At 42.0% G+C, this 21,901-nt stretch overlaps 1 protein-coding gene across 5 annotated transcripts in view; it reads left to right on the plus strand.

Annotated features, from left to right (window-relative positions):
- The window catches only part of DPYD (dihydropyrimidine dehydrogenase), a 495,490-nt gene that overhangs the window by 396,227 nt on the left and 77,362 nt on the right, over nt 1-21,901 (plus strand). Inside the window, exon 12 of one of the 5 annotated variants that reach the window (XM_083743291.1) lies at nt 3,941-4,034. The exons of the other annotated variants lie outside the window; for them this stretch is intronic. Within the exon in view, the coding sequence (XP_083599417.1) occupies nt 3,941-3,954 (14 nt within the window). The 3' untranslated portion in view covers nt 3,955-4,034. Of the gene's footprint in view, nt 1-3,940; nt 4,035-21,901 lie in introns of those variants that run through there. 5 annotated transcript variants of the gene reach the window in all.

Below are 21,901 nucleotides of genomic sequence, written 5' to 3' on the forward strand. Positions count from 1 at the left end.
TATGATATTAAAATCACATTGTCTACATATAATGAGAGAGGATCCTTTTATCTTGAGCAGAATGGGAAAGAACTGACTGCCACAGAGTTTGGTGACTATCAAAAAGCTGTTTTCTTTAGCCGAGAGGAATGTAAAATTAATACAGAAATTACACCTTGCGCCAACTTTTCAAAAAGACAATTTACATTAAGTGTCAGAAAACATACTTGTATAACAAACAAACAAAAATGAAAATTCCATTCATACCCTTACAAAACATCAGCACATTATCCTACATGAAACCCTTAGAAAACCAAAATCATTCACCATGAAAACATCCCACTTTATGCCCTACTACATGATAAATCAATTATGATCAGAGCTTTTCTTTTTCTAGCCAGAACTTGCCAGAACGCACTTCTGGCACCTCTCAGGTGGGCGCCATTGAGAAAGAGGAAGGTGTTTGCGCTGAGTTCCAGCACCTCTTTTTCTAGAAAATAGTGTTGCTTATGACTCATTATTATCTAGCTCAAAGTTGGCGAACCTGTGGTGCTCCAGATATCACTGGGCAAATTAGGTATGTTCCCATTCAGGTCCTAACCAAAAGTATTCCTAATTGTGTTTTTACCTCTTTACCTTTTTTTTAAAAAGAGATAAAGTGTTGGGATGGATAAAGTGTTGCCATTCCCTACTAATTTCTGTGTTTGAAGGGTCTGGGGGTATTTTATTTATTTATGCATAAAAATATTTATATACTGCCATATCATAAAAATATCAGAGTGGTTTACAATAGTTTCGGTATGTAATAAAAAACACATAAAACCCGAAACCATCAACTAACTCTTACCCAGAACACCCACAATCCTGCCTCTCACCTTAAGAGGCCACACACAAAACATTCCTGCCATGGTTTTCATTTGAACAGGGGAAATGAATCTTTAAAACAATATTAAAAATATGTCTCTCTTTCAAATAATGTAATTAAACCATCTGAGGAAACCCTGACAGCAAAGTGCCAAGAAGATCATTTGTTACGTCGAAACACACAGTAAAATAAATGTTGTTATCAATAAGACCCATATATGTTAAATCTCTTAGAAACAGATAACGTTAATTTGAAGAGCAAAGAGGCTGAAGGAATACCAGCTTTTTGTTGCTATTATTATTATTCTTTGACACATCACTTGGTGGAGACCTGGCTGGAAAGCGGGGGGGGGGGGGGGGCAAGGAGCTTTCTGTTTTCTATGTCACAAGTTGTTTATTGATTACGTGATGTCAGCTCTAGTCATTAGACACGAATCGAAATCCAGCCATCGTGAGGCAGGAAATGTATGTGATATGCATGCGCGCTGAGAGCAGAGGGTGCAATTCAGTGCGGTTAAAATCAATTGGACTTTTACCATTTATTTTAGTGGGAGGTAAATTGCACCTGGAGAGAGAATCAGACAGAATAGGCAAGAGCACGTTAGAGCCTGCTTTGGAGAGCGGGGGGCTACGGAAAGCCTACTCGGAGAGCAGGGCTGCAACACAAATCGGATATGATTTTAATTTGGGGCTATTATTTCTCTTAAGTGTAGCTCGCCCATTAGAGCGGCTCATTTGCATGCATTATGTACACAGACTTACAAAGAATTCTCTTTATTCCATTAGGGCCATACTGCATGCCGTCTCGCTTCCCCCCCCCACCCCCTCCAACGCACTGCCGTCAGTGGTCTGTGCAGAAAGAGATCAGAGTCCTAATAATAGATTTTTGACAGTGAGCTTGCCTGCTACCTGCCCTACACTAATCCCCACTGTTCATGTTTGCTTCATGGCAACAAAGCAGACAGAGGGAAAATGCCAAGTGCTGAGTTTGAGGTACAGGCCTGCCATAGCTTGACATTTCAGCAGAATAGCAGCTTATGAGATGCATAATTTTTCAGCTGGGACTCAGCTGCCATTTCCATAGAAGCTTGCAGCTCATCGACTGACTTAAGAACCAGGGCAAAGGTTTATGGAGCACGGACCAGGGGCTATGTCCCCTTCCGTTGCTGTTTTTCAAAAGGCGAGGGATGTAATCTGAATCTTCTCACAATCAGCACTTCTTTTAAATCAATAAGAAGCCTTAAAATTTGCAACTCTTCCCACACAACCACCAAGTCATGTGTTTCATGCAGCCTTTGTCAACACATGTGCAGTCTTAAGTAGATTCTTAAAGAAGAATGAATGGACATTGTTTTAAGGGGCGGGGCTTGCATCCCAGGGGCGGGGTGTGCCTCCCACAGGGGTGGGGCACGTGTCTTGGGGGCGGGGTGCACCGCCTGTGGGGGCGGGGACAGCTGCAATGGCACCCTGGGGATGGTGCTGCTGGGTGTGGTGCGCTCCTCCCACACTCCTCTTCCTCTGCCAGTGGGCTTACCTGGAATTTCTAACCTTAATTTTCACAACAAACAGCAGCAGACCATTCTCTCAGACACTTTTAAGCTTAATAATAATAATAATAATAATAATAATAGTACTTAGCGTTTTTGGTGTGTTTCAGGGGTTCAAAGCCTGATTAAATTTTGCAATAGCCTTGCAAGGTGGGCCAGTATTCTTCTCAGCACATTGCAGATGGGGTGTTTCGGCTGAGAAAAGCATTTCACCTTAGGCAAGCTGGCGAGTTCATGTCTGCAGCTTAATTTGACCTGAGGACTCACTGGCTCAAACAGTTCCATTATTGGCTGCCCAGCATCTCTCTTTAGTATGTATGGTTTTTTTATTCAAACCGCCCCCACCCGGCTTTTCATATGTTAACTAAATCACAATGGATCCCTATACATCCCTACACCCCATTAAGTACAAGAGCACTTACTCCTAAGTAATTGGGAATAGAATTGCAGTCAGAAGGGAATGGGATTCGGGATCCTTCCTCCCCCTCACCTCCCACCCCCAGTAACATTTCTTGAGAGTGAATTTAAATATTCAAAATCATCTACTTTGTGCAGGAAGCGGGGGAAATACACCTTAGGATGTAGATTCTGCCAGAGTCTGTTTAATTTAGTGCTATACTTCTTTTGGAGCCTGGATAGTTGTTCACTGTGGCACAGTATTACATAGAACAATGGCACAGTACATTGGATTAATTAAGGAATCCTTGCTGCGAACTGAGTTCTGAGTATGTCAAGATTTCAATTTTATGTTAAATATTTTCTAAAAGGCCAGAACCTTAAATCTCAGGGGTTGTACCAAGCAGTGAGCTGTGAATTTAACCATAGGCTAACTGCTAATGATAAGGAAAAGAGTCCAACTTGAGGCAGCTGTAATACAGTCGTTGGATTAGGCTATCAATCACCCTGCTCCCCAAGGAAAAAGGAAAAGAAGACAAAACAGTGAAAAGGGAAATTAGGAAAGGAAGGCATGACTGGAATGAGATTCTTCACAAAATTTATCTTCGAGTTGCCTTGTATCTCCCAAGTATCAGACAGAAATGCCCAGTGCTGCTTTTAGGCTAAGAGCAAAGCATCTTGTTTCAGAGCCTTGGAGTCCACACAAATCAGCACTTGCTACCTCTAATCCTTGTAAAGTAGGGATTTTTTTGTTTTGCTTTTAAGCAAATTGCACTGTGCAGTGGACATGGAGTTGTATCTGACGCTCTGCGCTCATAGTTCTGTTCGCACTGTGGGACTTCTGTTTCGTCTCCTTCCCCTCCTTCTTCCCTGATGGGTCCCTCAACCCTGTGGAGCAGACTTTGAAAGCACACAAGAGTGCAGTGAGGAATCAAGAGAGATGGAAACACAGGTACACACACACAAGTCTGCAGCATTAGGTACGACCCATATATATATATATATATATATATATATATATATATATATATGCAGGTTTTGGTGTCCTCGGGTGTCTTCCCGTGTAAAAGTTGGGGTGTCTAGGCGACGTTTCGACGAGGTCTCACTCGTCATCTTCAGGCTGGTGCTTTCGGCTTCTTGTTACTGGAACAGAGCTCTGTTCCAGTAACAAGAAGCCGAAAGCACCAGCCTGAAGATGACGAGTGAGACCTCGTCGAAACGTCGCCTAGACACCCCAACTTTTACACGGGAAGACACCCGAGGACACCAAAACCTGCATTCCTGTACCCGTGAAAATCTACGAAAGCATATATATATATATATATATATTAAAAAAAAAATTATTGAAGATTTTTTATTACAATAGAAAGAAAGGAAAAAAGAAAAAAAAGGAAAAAAACAACATAACAGAGTACAAACAATGTTCCTTCTCTTCATTATTGGACTCCCTCGCGTCTCTCACTCCTACTTTCCAAATTTATAGAACCTTAACCAGCAAATTATCACCTTGTTTCCATTCTTATTGTACACTTTTCCAATATTTTGTCCCTAACTTTGAATAATTTTATCTAGATCTTAAATCTCTAATCTTACCATAATATTTATTCAAAATCTATTTTTCTCATAAAATTCCCTCATTCTCGCAATCTTTTCACCAAATTTTATGGTGCCCAGTTGTTTTCAAATCTCTCATCCTTCTTAACTCTCGTATAATTTACAGTGCTTTTGTAAATAGTCCTTGAATTTCTTCCAGTCCTCTTCCACTGCTTCCTCTCCCAGGTCTCGAATTCTGCCAGTCATTTCTGCTAACTCCATGTAGTCCATCAGTTGCATCTGCCATTCTTCCAGTGTGGGCAAATCTTGAGTTTTCCAATATTTAGCGACGAGTATCCTTGCTGCTGTTGTTGCATACATAAAAAATGTTCTATCATTCTTTAACACCCTCTGGCCAACAATCCCCAAAAGGAAGGCCTCTGGTTTCTTAGGGAAGGTATACTTAAATACCTTTTTCAGCTCATTATATATCATTTCCCAGAAGGCCTTAACCCTGGGGCAGGTCCACCAGAGGTGAAAGAACGTTCCTTCAGTTTCCTTACATTTCCAACACTTATTGTCTGACAAGTGGTATATTTTTGCTAGCTTGACTGGGGTCATGTACCACCTATATATCATTTTCATAATATTTTCTTTTAAGGCATTACATGCCGTAAACTTCATACCGGTGGTCCATAACTTTTCCCAGTCAGCAAACATAATATTATAGCCAATGTCCTGTGCCCACTTTATCATAGCTGATTTAACCGTTTCATCCTGTGTATTCCACCTCAGCAACAAGTTATACATTCTTGAGAGTACCTTAGTCTTAGGTTCTAACAGTTCTGTTTCCAGTTTCGATTTTTCCACCTGGAATCCTAACTTTTTATCCAATTTAAAACCTCTTTAATCTGAGCGTAATGTAGCCAGTCTCGCACTTTGTCTTTTAGTTTCTCCAAACTCTGCAATCTCCAATTGTCTCCATCTCTCTCTAATATTTCCCAATATTTCGGCCATTTGACCTCCATATTGGGTCTTTTCACAGCTTTAGCTTCCATAGGTGATAACCTCGACCCATATATTTTTTAGTTGTTGTTGTTTAGTCGTTTAGTCGTGTCCTACTCTTCGTGACCCATGGACCAGAGCACGCCAGGCATTTCTGTGTTCCACTGCCTCCTGCAGTTTGGTCAAACTCATGCTGGTAGCTTCGAGAACACTGTCCAACCATCTCGTCCTCTGTTGTCCCCTTCTCCTTGTGCCCTCCATCTTTCCCAACAATGGGTCTTTTCCAGGGAGTCTTCTGTTCTCACGAGGTGGCCAAAGTATTGGAGCCTCAGCTTCAGGATCTGTCCTTCCAGTGAGCACTCAGGGCTGATTTCCTTAAGAATGGATAGGTTTGTTCTTCTTGAAGTCCATGGGACTCTCAAGAGTCTCCTCCAGCACCATAATTCAAAAGCATCAATTCTTTGGCGATCAGCGATCAGCCTTCTTTATGGTCCAGCTCTCACTTCCATGCATCACTACTGGGAAAACCATAGCTTTTACTATACGGACCTTTGTTGGCAAGGTGATGTCTCTACTTTTTAAGATGCTGTCTTTTTAGTTAGCTGAGGCCAAAATACACATATCATGCCCCACATATGTACTGATAGCATGATGGCCTTTCTTTTGTCTCTTTCAGTGGAAAGCTACTTTGCAAAGCACTGCCTGAGAGCAGCAAAAGTGAGTGTAGGTGGGAACCTGAGACCTTTCCTGCCTGCCATTTCCCGGCTCCAAATTTGCCATATGCAGGGATTCAAACACATGTTTGCTTTCACATTTCCAAACACAGTAGGCTGCATTAATTAACGTGGTGTGTTTGCTGAGTATTATGCATGCACATGTTTTTTTTAAAAAAAACAAATGGTAAGAATTGATATCCCAGTTTTCCTTATTAGATACCAAGAGTGACTTTTGACAAGCTACAATGACACAAAAAATAGAATACATCATAATCAATTAAAAGTATGTAAAAAGTTTTTTAAAAAACAAAAACACAGCAGCCAGTTAAAGTGAAATACTACAAACAGTCGAAATAAATAAATAAAATTAAAAATTGTCCAGTAGCACCTTAGAGACCAACTAAGTTTGTTCTGGGTATAATCCAGAGGCTGGACACATACAGGAACAAAACAAAACAAAAATGCTTTATACAGAGTTAAACGATCTAGCTCAGTATTCTCTACACTGACAGCTGCTCTTCAGGGATTGAGACTGATGACATTCCCAACCTTGCCCGGAGGTTCGGAGGATTGAGCCTGGGATTGTCTGCATGGAAAGCAAATGGTGTGCCACTGAGCTACAACCCTTCCATCTCTGCTCAAAGTGCATCAGATGTTGATGGAATGTGGAGGAGAGCCTCTCCTGCAGAGCTTAATAGACAGGCAGGTTCCAAGCTGTTTAGGTTACCTGGTCCTAACCCTAACCAGTACCTTGAATTGGGCCCAGAAGTGACCTGGAAGTCGGTAGAGTTGATGTAATAAGGAAATCACTTGCTTCTGTGACTTCTGGTCCACCGACCTTGTGGACTTGTTGGAATTACCAATCTCCTTTCAATGACAGCCCCACATAGGCTGCATCCCAATAATCTAATAGTACATCTTTTATGCTGAGCAGTAATAATGAGTCAGATAATTTTGTCTGATAGGCAGCCATATCTGTGTTAGGTCTTTCTGGACAGTATCTATAGGGCTTTTTATTTCCCCTGTCCCATGATTTCCTGTTCCTATAAGGTCAACTCTTCCACCCACCCTTTTGAACCCTTCAAACATGAATCTAATAGTGTGGTCATTGTAATGGCATTAGTGTCATGTGGGGGGCGGGGTTGTTTCAGTTTGTTATTATACTATGTATTGTTGAATAATTATATTGCAAAATAAAAAAATACTGTTGGGGGGGTTATTGGCTTGCTTTGTTTTCATTTTATTTTGTGCTTTCATTTTGCATTGTTATGCTGTGAACTGGATCTTTGGATGAAAGGTGATATTGGAATTTAATAAATAATAATAATTAAAGCAGTGGAACATTTTGCTCTAGGCTTTCCCATGTAATACTTCTGATACTTTGAAACCATTATTGCTGAGTTTCATACTGACAGCCGTAAGAGGGTCCATCAATGGGCACAAATGCCCAGTTGTCAAGGGAGTTCATGAATGAGAAGGTGGAACAGGCAAGTAGATTGCTATAAATCATGTTCTTCTTTGGAATGCAGAACAGAAATGATTATATGTGATGTTGTTCTGGTAGGCATGGTGTTCTGTGCACCAAGACACTATTTTATTTTTTTAGTTTTTAAATTTATACTTTTCAAGTTTATACATTTTGTTAGTTTTACAATCAATTTAACATGTCTTGTTTAGGAACCAAAGTTATGTAAGCATTCTTCCATGATTCTGGCAGCTCGCCTGTATCTAAAAGCATATTCATAATGTCCTTTAATGGTTGTATAAGATAATCCTGCAACTTCTTATAGTGTATTGCTTGAAAAACCATCAGATCCTGGTGCTTTCAAAGGTTTTGCCTGTGAAATTACTTCCTGTAATTCCATCGTTGTCACTTGCACCAAGACACAATTGCTTCCTTTATATCATAAGTATGTAACTGATCTACTGTCATGACTCTAGAAGCAAACAAACTGTCAAGTAATCACCTGCCTGCAAGTAGGTCTATTCACTTCCAGATTGACAAAGCGAGGAGAATGGAATAAAGGTGGGTGGAGGGGCAGGGCTACTTGAGAACTGTGAGCATGTATGCACATACTGAAAATGTGGTTGGCAAAGAGCTCTTACTCCATTGAGGTCAAACAGAAATATTACAAGGTTGGTGTCAAGACCCAAATTCCATAATATATAAGGGGGTGCCAGCAGCAATGAAGCCAAAGAGCATGCATGACTCATACGGTCCTTTAGAAGGGGTGAATCTCTGAGACACGCTCAGAAGATCTGATTAGAAAATAGACTACAATGGGTGCCTGTGAGTTGAAGGACAGCGAACAAGGAAACCATTTGCTCTCCTTTTGAGTATGCATGAAGTTTCGGTGGGCAAAGGAAGTCGAAAATTCAGGCTTGGGGGTATCATTCAGAATGGCAGCCCTAACAAAAGGGCTTTCTGTACCATCCTGAAAGTGTATGCTGCAGTCAGAGAGCAGGCACAACTCACAAAGCAAATAGTCTCAGGTGATAGAAGCAAACGGATGGTTTGGAAGTTTGTTCCTCCTTATAATTTTGGGGGAACATTTTGGAAATGTAAGTGAATTCGGCTCTGCAGAAGTTGCTTTATCAAAGGGCTGCCCAAAGCATTTGATATGAACTTTGCTCAGTTTTCAATATCACAGCAAAGGAGAAGGATGGAAGGTTGATTTTGGCATTTGATGCAAAGGAAACGCCACAAAGATGTAAAGTGCCTAGTATTTAATAAAGGTTAAAAGGTAAAAAGTATCTAATACACTCATACAAAGAGCATTTTCAATTGCATAACGCACTTTATCACTTTTCAGTTGCCAATGGTATATAGGAATGCGTGTGTGTACACACACACACACACACACACACCCCTCTTCTTTAAAAGGCTCAAAACAAATTTCAACAGTTTAATCTCAATGTTAGAAAAAGGATCACAGCAGCCTCTCCTGTGTTTTGTCTATAAGCGAGTTTTTGTAAAGAGTCGTGACATGCTCCCTGGGTGCTAAATATTGACAAGCATGCTCTGGCAAGCAGGATCAAGCTTGTTGAATTAACACAGCTCAAGTCTCTACATTGACACAGTAACCCGAGTCTGAAAACTATTATTCTACTCCATTTGTTTTGGCATTATAGGTGATGCTGTCCAGTTGAATTTTGAATATTATCATTATTGCTCTTTTTAATATTCTGTATCTTGCAGACTAAAAAAAGATTCTTTTTCTTCATAGCTGCTTGTATAACATGAAAGTTGCCCACATTTCATTTTCCTGTTTGGTATATTTATATCAACCTGTAAAAATCTCTTTCTTCCCCGCTTCTCAATTCCCTTAAGACAGTTCACAGAACACATTAAAAAAAAGTATTATTTAAAATCTCTCTCTCTCTCTCTGCTCTATACTAACACCAGATGCTCAGAATCTAACTTCGGGTTCATTGCTCTAGCTATACCAAATCCCTGAGAAAAGAAAGACAGTAATTGATAAAATTAACAGCAAAGACTTCCTTCCTTAAAAAAGAAAGGAAAGGACAGATATCCTTTATATTCTATTCTATTTCTACCTATTCCATACCCTCCAACATTTCTCCACTGAAAATAGGGATGTCCTATTATTATTATTATTATTATTATTATTATTATTATTATTATACCCTGCCCATCTGACTGGGTTGCTCCAGCCACTCTAGGCAGCTTCCAACATATGTAAAAACACCCTATGCAAGGCTGACTTCAGATTTCTTCTAAAGCTTGTATCGTATAGTTGCAGGCCCCTTTGGCTTGGGGGTTGCGTATTCTAAGGATGGGATTTAAGTACATAGAACATTTCCAGGACTTAAATGGAAGAGACCTGGACTGCGCCAGGCCACACAACACACACACATTCTTTAGTGCGCATGAACCACACCTTCTTCTCTTTTGGGCTCTCCTAGCGTCAGTTAGCCCAGAATGCAGCAGCTACACTGGTAACAGAGACCAGGCAAAGAGATCACACCTCTCCTGTCTTCAAATAATTCCTCTGGCTCCCTATAAGCTTCTCAGCTGGGTTCAAAATATTCGTCTTAAGCTTTATAGCCCTCCATGGCTTAGAACCCCAGTACCTGTTGGACCACATTCTCATCCCACATCAGGCTGAGATTGTCATCTGAGGCCTTTTTCTGGACGCCCTCCTCCATCTCAAATGACGTGGGTGGTGACACTGAAGAGAGAGCCCTTTTGGTGACAGCTCCTCACCTTTAGAAAGCCTTTCCCAGAGAAGGCCATGTGGTATCCTGGTTACTTTCATTCAGACATCAGGCAAAATGTGTGTTTTTTCCCCTTTTCTTTTTCTGTTTTTCCAGGCTTTTAAGAGCCACCAGTCTTAGTACAGTGGTACCTTGGTTCTCAAACTTGATCCATTCTGGAAGTCTGTTTCAAAACCAGAGCATTCTAAAACCAAGGCGTGCTTTCCCAAAAAGTAATGCAAAATGGATTAATCCATTCCAGACTTTTTTTAAAAAAAACCCTAAAGCAGCAATTTACCATGAATTTTACTATCTAATGAGACCATTGATCCATAAAATGAAAGCAATAATCAATGTACTGTACTATAAAATAAATAAGACAGTATTGTAGATTATAAAAATGAAAATTATTATTTTTTCTTACCTGTACTGATAGTCATTGTTTGAAGGGGGGGCTTTTATCCATTTCCACAGTCACACAATCAATACCCAGTAGCTGAACTGGGTTTCACACACTTACAAAAACAGATTAACCGAAAAACACAAAATAAATGGCAAAAACAAAAGCACCAAACTTAATTCGTTCTGTTTGACTTCCAAAATGTTCAGAAACCAAGGCGCAGCTTCTGATTCGTCCAGGCGCCCTGGAAACAATAGCTGACAGCTGCATCAGATGTTTGGCTTCTGAAAAACGTTCGAAAACTGGAACACTTACTTTCGGGTTTTTGGCATTGAGGAACCAAGGCTTTTGAGAAGCAAGGTACCACTGTATTTTAAGCTGAGAATGGTTTTGAGTTTACTGTCTGCTTGAATGGATGGTTGCTGTTTTAGTTTGTCTCGTGATGGAATGTGTTGCTTTATTATCTATGTTTTTATTGCACTTCTGTTGTTTCTTAACTACCTTGCTAACCACCCTGGAAACAGACGTTTGTGTTGAAGGAGCAGGTTATAAATTACGTAAATAAAGTAAACCCTCGGGCCTAATACGTGAAGCATGCAAACAGGTGAAGACCAGATCAATGTGGGATTAGTAAAGGACTTCATACCTTGGCTGTTATCCTGAAGGAAATATGGAATATCAGTGGAAGCAGAATGTTCAGGGCAGTTGAGAAGAATGTTTTCACTTGTAGCATTTGGGCAGCCTAGCGATGTTTGTAATGGGAGAGAGGTTGCACACTCATGACAATGGGGAAAGGAGGAATGGACAACACTCTATCCTCTCTAATGCCTCGAGTTATACTTCTTTCTTACCTTGTAGTACACATGTATGTTTTCAGATCTCCGTTTCTTTTATTTCAAGAGGTGCTCACCTGTATGGATGATATTTAAGGTGAGACCTCTCTGCATTTGTGCAAGGCATTGATTTTCCTGCATCTGTGTCCCCTGTGAGATGTGATTCTGTGTAATACCTCTCTCTTTTTTTGTTAAAACACTTTGATATTTTCCGATGAAAGGGGCATGTTACTTGCAAAGATTGGTTGGGTCTGATGCTAAATGTTTTCAGATCAAACAGGCATGTTCTTTGTGGGTGCATGGAACAGAGTTAATTCAACTCAGTTTTGATCAGCCAGCATTGCTCCAAAGAAGAAATCCACTGAGCGCAGTTAGGCACACTTTTGTATGATTACCATCTTTCCCTTTCATGCAGGCTGGGGAACTCGCTGTGTACGAAAATTAAGGACCCTCCTCACCCTCTGAGATGCCCTTGTTAGATAACAATTAAAATGATCTGATACGGCAGCACGTTGGGATTCTCTTGCATCTCTTTGTGTTGCTTCTGAATAAATCAAGCACTGCCGCTAATCCTGTTTAACTTTCATCAATGCAAAAACTCTGAACCAAAATATGACCTGCAAAACCTGAAGCCAGCATACTGGGAGTATGTATATTAGGCTAATTAAACTAGCTGGGAAACCGCCTCCCTCTGAAAAAAAAAGATACTATACTTACCAGTCTGTGTGAGTGATACACAGTCAGTCCGTGTGAGGCAGTAGCTTACTTACTGGGGCAATCCGATAAACTGTGGCATCCCCTCTAATTGACCAGCCAAGTAGTGATGGTAATATTTGAATAGCTGATACATGCAGGCTCCCTGCCTAATAGACCCAGAAGAGTGATCATGCCTGTCTTCCTTCCTGTGAGCATATACATCATGTATAACCAACTCATGTGTGCTCTATATTTTCAGCCCAAAGAACAGATAGATGGACAGATGGATGGATGACACTGTTATGGCAGGTGTATGCCATGTATATAGCCAATGACACATGGGGGAATGCACGGATGAGCCCCAGACTTTCTCCTTCACCCCATTACGTTTAGAGCAGGGGTGCCTAGTGGGCACAGCAACTAACAGTCAACCCTTTGGGGGCTGCATATCAAAGTGGGCATGTCCATTTATTTAGTTTTTATTTTATTTTTTTTGCTTAAAAGGGGGTACATTTTAGGGTTCTGCAGGGCTCAAAAATCCTTTCTGGATTTTCAGCATCATAGCACAGGGCCCACAGGAGTGGCCAACACCTGACCAGCAACTGAGCAGGCACACAGGTTGCCTGGGGGGGTCTTCCCTCCTATAGTGAAATATTGAATTGTATTTCTATTTAAATTCTAGAAATTATTTCTGAATTTGTATGTCAATCACCATATGCACATTTAATGCAATTTTCCCCCTTTGTCCATTGATGATGTAACTCTTCTCTTTTGGTTATCCTTAACTGCTACTCTAAGGGACGCAGGTGGCGCTGTGGGTTAAACCACAGAGCCGAGGACTTGCCTATCAGAAGGTTGGCGGTTTGAATCCCTGTGACAGGGTGAGCTCCCATTGTTCGGTCCCAGCTCCTGCCAATCTAGGAGTTCGAAAGCACGTCAAAGTGCAAGTAGATAAATAGGTACTGCTCCAGCGGGAAGGTAAACAGCGTTTCCATGCGCTGCTCTGGTTCGCCAGAAGCGGCTTAGTCCTGCTGGCCACATGACCCGGAAGCTGTACGCCGGCTCCCTCAGCCAATAAAGCAAGATGAGTGCCGCAACCCCAGAGTCAGGGGTCCCAATAAAGCGAGATGAGCGCCGCAACCTAATGGTCAGGGGTCCCTTTACCCTTTACCTTTAACTGCTACACTAGGCTCATTATGCTACAGTACATCAAGGATTGCCAACATGGCACCAGTGGGCACACAGGCAACCCCAGTGGCCTTCCATAGTACCCACAGGGGCCTCTCTCCACCCTGAAAATAGGGTAGTTGATAAAAGAGTTTGCAGTGTGTGTGTGTGTGTGTGTGTGTGTGTGTGTGCTGCCCACACCATTTTTTTTTTCTCCATATGGGCCCATTGGCCCCCAAAATGTTGATGACAAATACGTTTCTAGAAATCTGAATTACTCTTGAGTATAGTAATGGGTAGGGACGCGGGTGGCGCTGTGGGTAAAACCTCAGCACCTAGGACTTGTCGATCGCATGGTCAGCGGTTTGAATCCCTGCGGCAGGGTGCGCTCCCGTCGTTCGGTCCCAGCGCCTGCCAACCTAGCAGTTCGAAAGCACCCTGGGTGCAAGTAGATAAATAGGGACCGCTTACCAGCGGGAAGGTAAACGGCATTCCGTGTGCTGTGCTGGCTCGCCAGATGCACCTTGTCACACTGGCCACGTGACCCGGAAGTGTCTGCGGACAGCACTGGCTCTCGGCCTCTAGAGTGAGATGAGTGCACAACCCTAGAGTCTGGCAAGACTGGCCCATACGGGCAGGGGTACCTTTACCTTCTATAGTAATGGGTGGAAAAATTAAAGTTGTGCTGCATTGTTTGTGGTAGCCCACTTTAGGATCCAGGAAGCAGTAGGGTGTAACTCTGATTGAATTTACTCTGACGTACTTCTGAGTAAACAGGGATGCAGGTTTGAATCCCCGTGACGGGGTGAGCTCCCGTTGCTCGGTCCCTGCTCCTGCCAACCTAGCAGTTCGAAAGCACGCCAAAGTGCAAGTAGATGGATAGGTACCGCTCTGGCGGGAAGGTAAACAGCGTTTCTGTGTGCTGCTCTGGTTCACCAGAAGCGGCTTAGTCATGCTGGCCACATGACCCGGAAGCTGTATGCCAGCTCCCTCAGCCAATAAAGCGAGATGAGCACCGCAACCCCAGAGTCGGCCACGACTGGAACTAATGGTCAGGGGTCCCTTTACCTTTACTTTTTACTTCTGAGTAAAGACACAAAAGAAATCAATAGATCCAGAGCTCCATAATATTAGCTTCCTAAATACAGTCTCATACATAGTATGGGCATGAATTGTTTGGCACACCCTGCCTCTCATTTATTTTAGGTTCCTTGCCTTCCCTTGTTGTTGTTTTTTAAAATAAAGCATTTAAGTCTTTCATTTAAAAAAATGCTGCAAATTAAAAAGCAATTAAATAAAAAAGAAGCGATGCATTAAAAACAGAAGCTTCATTGACTTCTGTGAATATTTTCATTTAAAAAAAACACTGTGGGGTTTCAGTTCAAAGCTATAGAAACAATAGCAGAAAGAAATGTTTGGAAATGGTTATGAAGACATAATTACAAAAAGTGTTCTTGTTGCACAAGCAGACTCTGCATCTGTCATCTAGTGGTTTAATGCTTGTGGTAGTTATTAGCTGAATATTCCTGTTATTACCATTCTGCAAGCAAGCGCCTTTCTTGAAACTGATTGATGTTTAGGAATAAAAGATATCTATTATACATTGCCAGCTCCTAAGGACCAATCTTATAAGCCAGAATGCCTTCACAGAAATGATGATACCTCATCTTTCTGGAACTAATCACCGCAGAAGAAAGTTAAAGGGTTGAAATCATGATATCTCCCTGTCTACCCACCCTGAACAACTTTCATTGCATTGTATCCCCATTCCACTACCAAATGATGGTGGTATTTTATCTGTCAATGGTGACAGCGGTGGAACATGTCTTTATTCTGCTGGAGGTATAGACAAATAATTTGTAGTATACTATATAAAGAGTTTATAATATATGAGGAGTTACTTTGGAAAATGAGCATCTATAGGATTTAAGGGCCATCTTATACCATGCCTCATGAATGTCCTACCTATTCCACACCCCAGCAAAGTTTAAGAACATAAGTGCTTGATATCTGATTTTTATTTTATGCTGAGACTGTTTTTATCTTGCCTTTCCATTGGTGGTGTGATTAAACATCTTTATGTTTTTGGTGCTGTGTTTTAACCTTGTGGTTTCCCACTCTCCTGGAAACCTTTAACTGAACAGCAGCATAAGGATTTGGGGAATGAATAATAAAATAAGAGTCCTGTGAGATCAGACCCAAGCCCAAGAGCCAACCAGATGACTCCAGAAATCACTGGCTGTTTCTCCCCAGGAATGCCCTCTCTGAATCTGGAGCTTCTATACAGATATCATAAGAAATAGCCAATGATAGTTCTGCTCCTCCACTGCCTAATTGCCTTTTCAAGTCACCCAAGCCTGCAGTCATCATAGCATTTTGTAGCGGTGAATTTTCCACATGCAAGTACATCTTCCATGAAGAAGTTGTTCCTTTTTGTCTGTCTTGAATCTCCTGCCACTCAGTTTTATTGGTTCAAACTGTACCAGCTCCAGTTTATTTGTTTATGGGGAACAGGCAGCCTTTTGTGAGATACTCACAGAGGTAGAAATGGAAGGGGTGGCATGCAAGGAATCTCTCTATGCTGATCTTTTTTAGTGTTCTTGGCCAAATAGTACTCTTAGGGCTGCAGAGTCTTCACTGGTTTTGACACAGTATTTGAAGGATCATCAGTTTCCACACATTCTACCTGGACCCTGAGATCTTCATTTGAGGTCCATCTTTGAGGCTGCCCATATTTGAGGTACAGTGAGTGGGTATGACTGAAAGGATCTTTATAGTGATGGCAGCTTGGCTATGGAATATCTTCTTCTCCCCAGAGTGGTCCACCTACTGCAGCCAGTAAATCAAAGGGTAACTGTATATAACTAAGTTGTCTTATTTGCTCAAGGATTTCAGCTTGTGCAGCAGAACTTCTCCGCTCCCTCCTCTCCCTGGGGCAACATATTTGAGGAGTGTAAGGAGGGAGGAGAGGAAGGGGAAGTTCCATTGTGCGAGTTGGAACCATTGCACAAACTTCATTGGATAAAACCTACTCTGGGCGGCTTCCAGAAAAATATTAAAGCACACACACACAAAAAGAACCTTAAACATTCAAAATTTACCTATACAGGGCTTCTAAAAGTCATCTTATAAAAGTCAAATAGATGTTTATTTCGTTGGCATCTGATGGGAGGGGGTTCCACAGGGTGGGCGTCACTACCAAGAAGGCTCTCTGCCTGGTTCCCTATAACCTCACTTCTTGCAATGAGGGGCCCTCCAGAAAGCGGTTTGCTACAGTTTGTTTATTTATTTATATTCCCCCCCCCCCCCGCTGCATCCCAGATCACTTGAATATTAGGGCTGGTAGGTGTAATCTACTCAAGCTTTAGTTGATTATTGGTGAGGCTAGATTTGAATCAGTGATGGAAAAGTTCAGGCAGCAACAGGGAAAAACAGGGAAGGCCTGTCCTAACAATGAGTGGTAGTGTTTGTTTATTATATTGTTAGCTACCTCATGTACCCTTTTAATATTTCTACAAGGCACCTATATCGAAGCTCTGATTATATGCATATTTTATCTCCGTTTAATCAATGAATTAGTTAAAACGGCAATCAGTTAAAATCCTTTCTCATCAGTTGGCAGCCTTAATTAAAATACACTCATTTCATATTACTCTCCCAAACATCCCCATGAGGAATGTTAAGCACCACAGTCGTCTGGCTTTCACAAGTCAATGAGACAAGTTATGTGCCGAGCCCTCAGCGCACTGCTCCTGAATACAAAGGAGCATTTCTGCTCGTGTATCCTGAGGTAAAACACCGAGCATGCCGTGTGCTAATGTGTTTGAATTTATGTCTTGCAGAAGTTTCAAGATCACTCGGTTTACTAAGCCTTAGTTTTTTCAAAGAAAATTAAGAGAAGCCCTGTGCTATTTATTTTTTTTAAAAAATAATGTATGTACAATTCTAATCTTATACCCAAATGCTGGGTTGTATCCAGTTGTGACCCTTGTGCTGACAGAAGGAGAATTGATCCAGTGGAGGCTTCTACCAGTGGAAGTGGGAGGGAAGCAATATCTGCCCCATCCCTACCTTACCACTTGAGCCCCCCAAAGTTGCTTCAATGTACAGAGTGGGGGGTAGTGTGAGTGGGAAATTGGTAGCTTCCAGTTGCGGTGGGGAAGCCCGCCAGCTTGCTGCAGTAACAAACTAGCTGATGATGGAGTATTTGCAGTATTTCAGCGGCTAGACGGAATGATTCCTGCTCCCCACAGGGGGTTGTCCCAACCTTCCCCAGAGCCATTTACGGAGGGAGGATGGGGGAAAGAGTTTGGACCTGATATCCCACCTTTTACACCCCTTAAGGAGTCTCAAAGCAGCTAACATTCTCCTTTCCCTTCCTCCCCCACAACAAACACTCTGTGAGGTGAGTGAGGCTGAGAGACTTCAGAGAAGTGTGACTGGCCCAGCAGCTGCATGTGGAGGAGCGGAGAGGCGAACCCGGTTCACCAGATTACGAGTCCACCGCTCTTAACCACTACACCACGCTGGCACAATTGTGCAGATAGAAGCCCTTCACACCACCCCAAAGCTCTGAGTGCTTATGGGTATTTGGCAAACCACCTCACAGTGTAAGCTGAAAGTACAGATAGCCAGTTCTTCATACTGATGTAGCAATTTTATTCTGTGGTATTATTATTATTATTAGGGATCACTCACTGGAACTCAGTTCCGGCATCTCTCAGGTGGGTGCTATTGCCATTCTAAGAGAAAGAGGGAGGAGTTCATGGTGAGTTCCAGCACCTCTTTTTCTAGAAAAATATAACCTAGTAGTAGTAGTAGTAGTATATGTGCCCCACTCATCTGGCTGCGTTGCCCCAGCCACTCTGCTGATACTGATCTGCCTAATACAAATGAACACTTTGGGTGGTGAAAAAGTGTATCTCATGGGTGGGATTTAACTAACACACCCTGTCAGTGGAAGTCTTGAACAAGGACATAATATTAATAATAATTTTATTATTTGTACCCCACCCATCTGACTGGTTGGCCCCAGCCACTCTGGGCAGCTTCCAACACATATAAAAACATTTAAAAAATCACACATTATGAACTTCCCTATACAAGGCTGTCTTCAGATACAAAGTTGTATAGTTATTTATCTCCTTGATGGGAGGGCGTTCCACAGGGCAGGCGCCACTACCAAGAAGCAGTGGTGTAGCGTGGGTTGTCAGCACCCGGGGCAAGGCAAGTAATTTGTGCCCCCTAACCCATGGAATTGGGGCCCCTAACCCGTGGATTTGCGCCCCCTAACCCTAACCCCCAGGTGTTGTGCCCGGTGCGGCCGGAGCCCCCTGCACCCCCCACGCTACGCCACTGCCAAGAAGGCCCTCTGCCTGGTTCCTTGAAACTTCATTTCTCGTAGCGAGGGTACCACCAGAAAACCCTCAGAGCTCGATCTCAATGTCTGGGTTGAATGATGTGGTTGGAGATGCTCCTTCAGGTTATAAATGACTGTAGGCTGTATCTATCACCCTAAAGAATAAATCTGATTACTGCCCTACAAATGGCAGAAGAACCACACTTCTTTGTGTAGTTTCTTGATGTGACTCAAGAAAAATGATGGTCAGATTTACCATCAACAAACACTTCTGAAAAAGAAAAGAAAATCATGGTGCTCCTATTGACTCTGAGGGGTTACCCCAGACTACAGGTGCCACTTAAAGTGGTTTAATAGTGATTTCCCAGGGGACTGAGAAGTTGTCGTTCTTTGAGGGGACGAACTTATCTCCACATCCTATCAGGTTACAATTTTCAGGGCAAGTGGAGGAATAGCCATGGCAGCTAAATTGATATAAAACCAATATGAGGTTGTAGTGTAGATCAGGACTGTGAGGGAGCTTAAGTAATTCCCATGAAGATTCCAAAGACATTAGAGATTTTCATATTTTTATAGTTAATGCAGTATTTTGATTTTTTTCCTTAAATAAGAGATTAAGTGTGATGCTACAACACTGAATTTCTTTCTACAATGTAATTGTAGTTTCTTATATATATATTCTACAAACTTGTATGTATACTGGTTTTCTTCTGCATTTAAATGCATTCATTGGCCATTTTGAAAGATGTGCTTGCTGCGCTGTTTCATTAAGCTGCTGCGTTATCGGGTAATTGTTTAAACATAAAGCCATAGCACTATCAAAAGGAAAGGTGAACTAATGGCATTTGCAAATGTCAGGGATTATCTTAACACTTTTATTATAGTTTATAAAAAGAAGGTTCAGGGCATTCCATGGCAATTATTTCCACAGAAATTGGTTATTTAAATAAATTGCTAATTATCTGGATATGACAGTATTGAAAACCCTGCTAATGAGTTATGTGATAAGTGCAGCTTTTGAAGGCCACCTACAGGTGGAAGGGAGCAAAAACAATATTGAATTTGTTATCCCAAATAAGGAGGTGGATGCAGATGTCTTGTTTATTATATTTGCATCTGTCTGCGTCAAGTACTTCCCAAATGTCATGTTGCAAACTGCAAGTTTATGGAGTTTCTCCGCCAGGGAAGGTTAGACTTCTCCGTTTGCTTTATTTGCTTGTTTGCCCTAATCCTTGAAATGTCTAGTTTAATTAGTATTTACGCTAACGTGTTTACAATAAGTGAATCGCAAATGTTTCCAGATTAATTCCCGTTCTGCCATTTTGAGTGCTGATATTTACTCTTAGGTGGTTGTTTGCTTAACAAAAACCACTTGTTGTCATATTCAGCAGTTTTATTAACTGTAATAGTAGGAAACCAACAGTGTGCTACATGCCCAAGAGCATAGCTAGTTGGATGCAATCCTAAGCAAGCTTAGTTCGAAGGTGTTTCCACCAAAATCACATCTTAATAGTGGGCGCCTTCTCTCTAGGTAGGAGCTTGTTTATTTTGAGTTGGAACACATTAGGGGTGCCTACTTGAATAAAATATTGGGGAAGGGGCAGGTCAGCCCCGCCCTGCATAATCTATCACAAGATGTGGCACACACACATCATCTGGATGACAGTGCCCATCAACTTTGGGAGTGCGGCCTCCTCAAATATTTTATTGCAGGGGCTGAAGGGATCTCATCACTTAGGAGCTGGCTCCTATGGAACACATCCCATCTAGGTACTGACTTAACCCACACATTAAAGTAAAATAATTAGATTATAGTACTATTAAAAGGCCGCTAACACTCCTGCCTCCAAAATGTTAACTTCTGAAAGCAGAGTAAATTAGGTTGGGTTAGACTCTTGGGAAAATGTGAGGAGGGTATTATAACTGTGAAGAACTGTGTTTTTTGTGTGTGTTTTGGCAGCCCTACATACCTCTCTGTTGGAACCTGGACACAGGTGGTCTCATAAAGCTGACACCTTTGAATTAAAGCACACTGCAGCTGAAACTGTCTAAAGAGGTTATTGTAAGGCAAGAGTTTGGGCTTATCTACATTTCCAATTGTCACAAGCTGAGTGGTTTTTGCCTTTGCCCGCGACTTGCCCCAGAAAACCCGCTCTTCAGCACTAAATTGGAACAAATCCGTAGAAAACCTCATTGTTGTTTGTTCCGATTCAGCACTAAACCACGGGTTTTCCAGGGGGTACACGGTAGGGAAAACAGAAGTGTGGCTGAGCCCTTCCTCATTGCCATTTCTGGGGGCCATATTAATGGGCAACATCTGCGGCAATGGGACTTATCAGGAGGTTAATTTTGCTGAGGGGGTGGCCCAGGGCTTTTGCTCATCACTGCTCTACCCCCATATCGGTGTAGAACTCAGCTAAACTAGCAGCGGATCCTTCTAATGTATGTAGGGACTAAGCAGTTTAGACCTAGGTTTAAATGTAATCAGCACTAGGGCTGGGCGATATCCGCTTTTCAACATTGCGATATATCACCAGCTAAACATCGCAATATATCGATATATCACAATGTCTGAAAGAACGATGGAGCTATGCAGAAGCATTGGCTGGCTTCACGGTGTTCCCCACACTGTGATTTTTGCATCGCACACAAGCATACAATCATGATTTGCAATTTACTGCCAGGTCAAAAACTATGAAACTGATATCACGATATGGACTTCAAACCGGTTTGGGACGATATATCAATATATTGCCCTGACTTAATAAAATTGTGCATAAAAGACAATTGGGAGCTAATGTAGATGTGGAAATACTGGTATAATGTATAAAGAGCTCAGTGATAGAACATCAGCTCTGCATACAGAAGGCCCCACGTTCAATCTTTAGGGAGAACGAGGCAACAGGGCAAGGGATGGGCCCAATGCTGAGCTAGAATCATAGTCTGGCTCAGCATAAGGCGCTTTCCCCATGGAACACACATCAGCTATACATGCAGTGCTATTTTTCTGGAAAAAGAGGTGCTAGACCTCACCATGAACACCTCTCTCTTTCTCTTGGAATGGCAATGGCACCCACCTGAGAGATGCCGGAACTGAGTTCCAGCGAGTTCCGGCTGAAAAAAAGCCCCGTATATATGTAAAACACAACATGTACTAATACATGTCACTTGTTTTTTTTCCCCTTTAA

The sequence above is a fragment of the Podarcis gaigeae genome, assembly GCF_964106915.1.
Source record: "Podarcis gaigeae genome assembly, chromosome: 6".
Classification (NCBI taxonomy): domain Eukaryota; kingdom Metazoa; phylum Chordata; class Lepidosauria; order Squamata; family Lacertidae; genus Podarcis; species Podarcis gaigeae.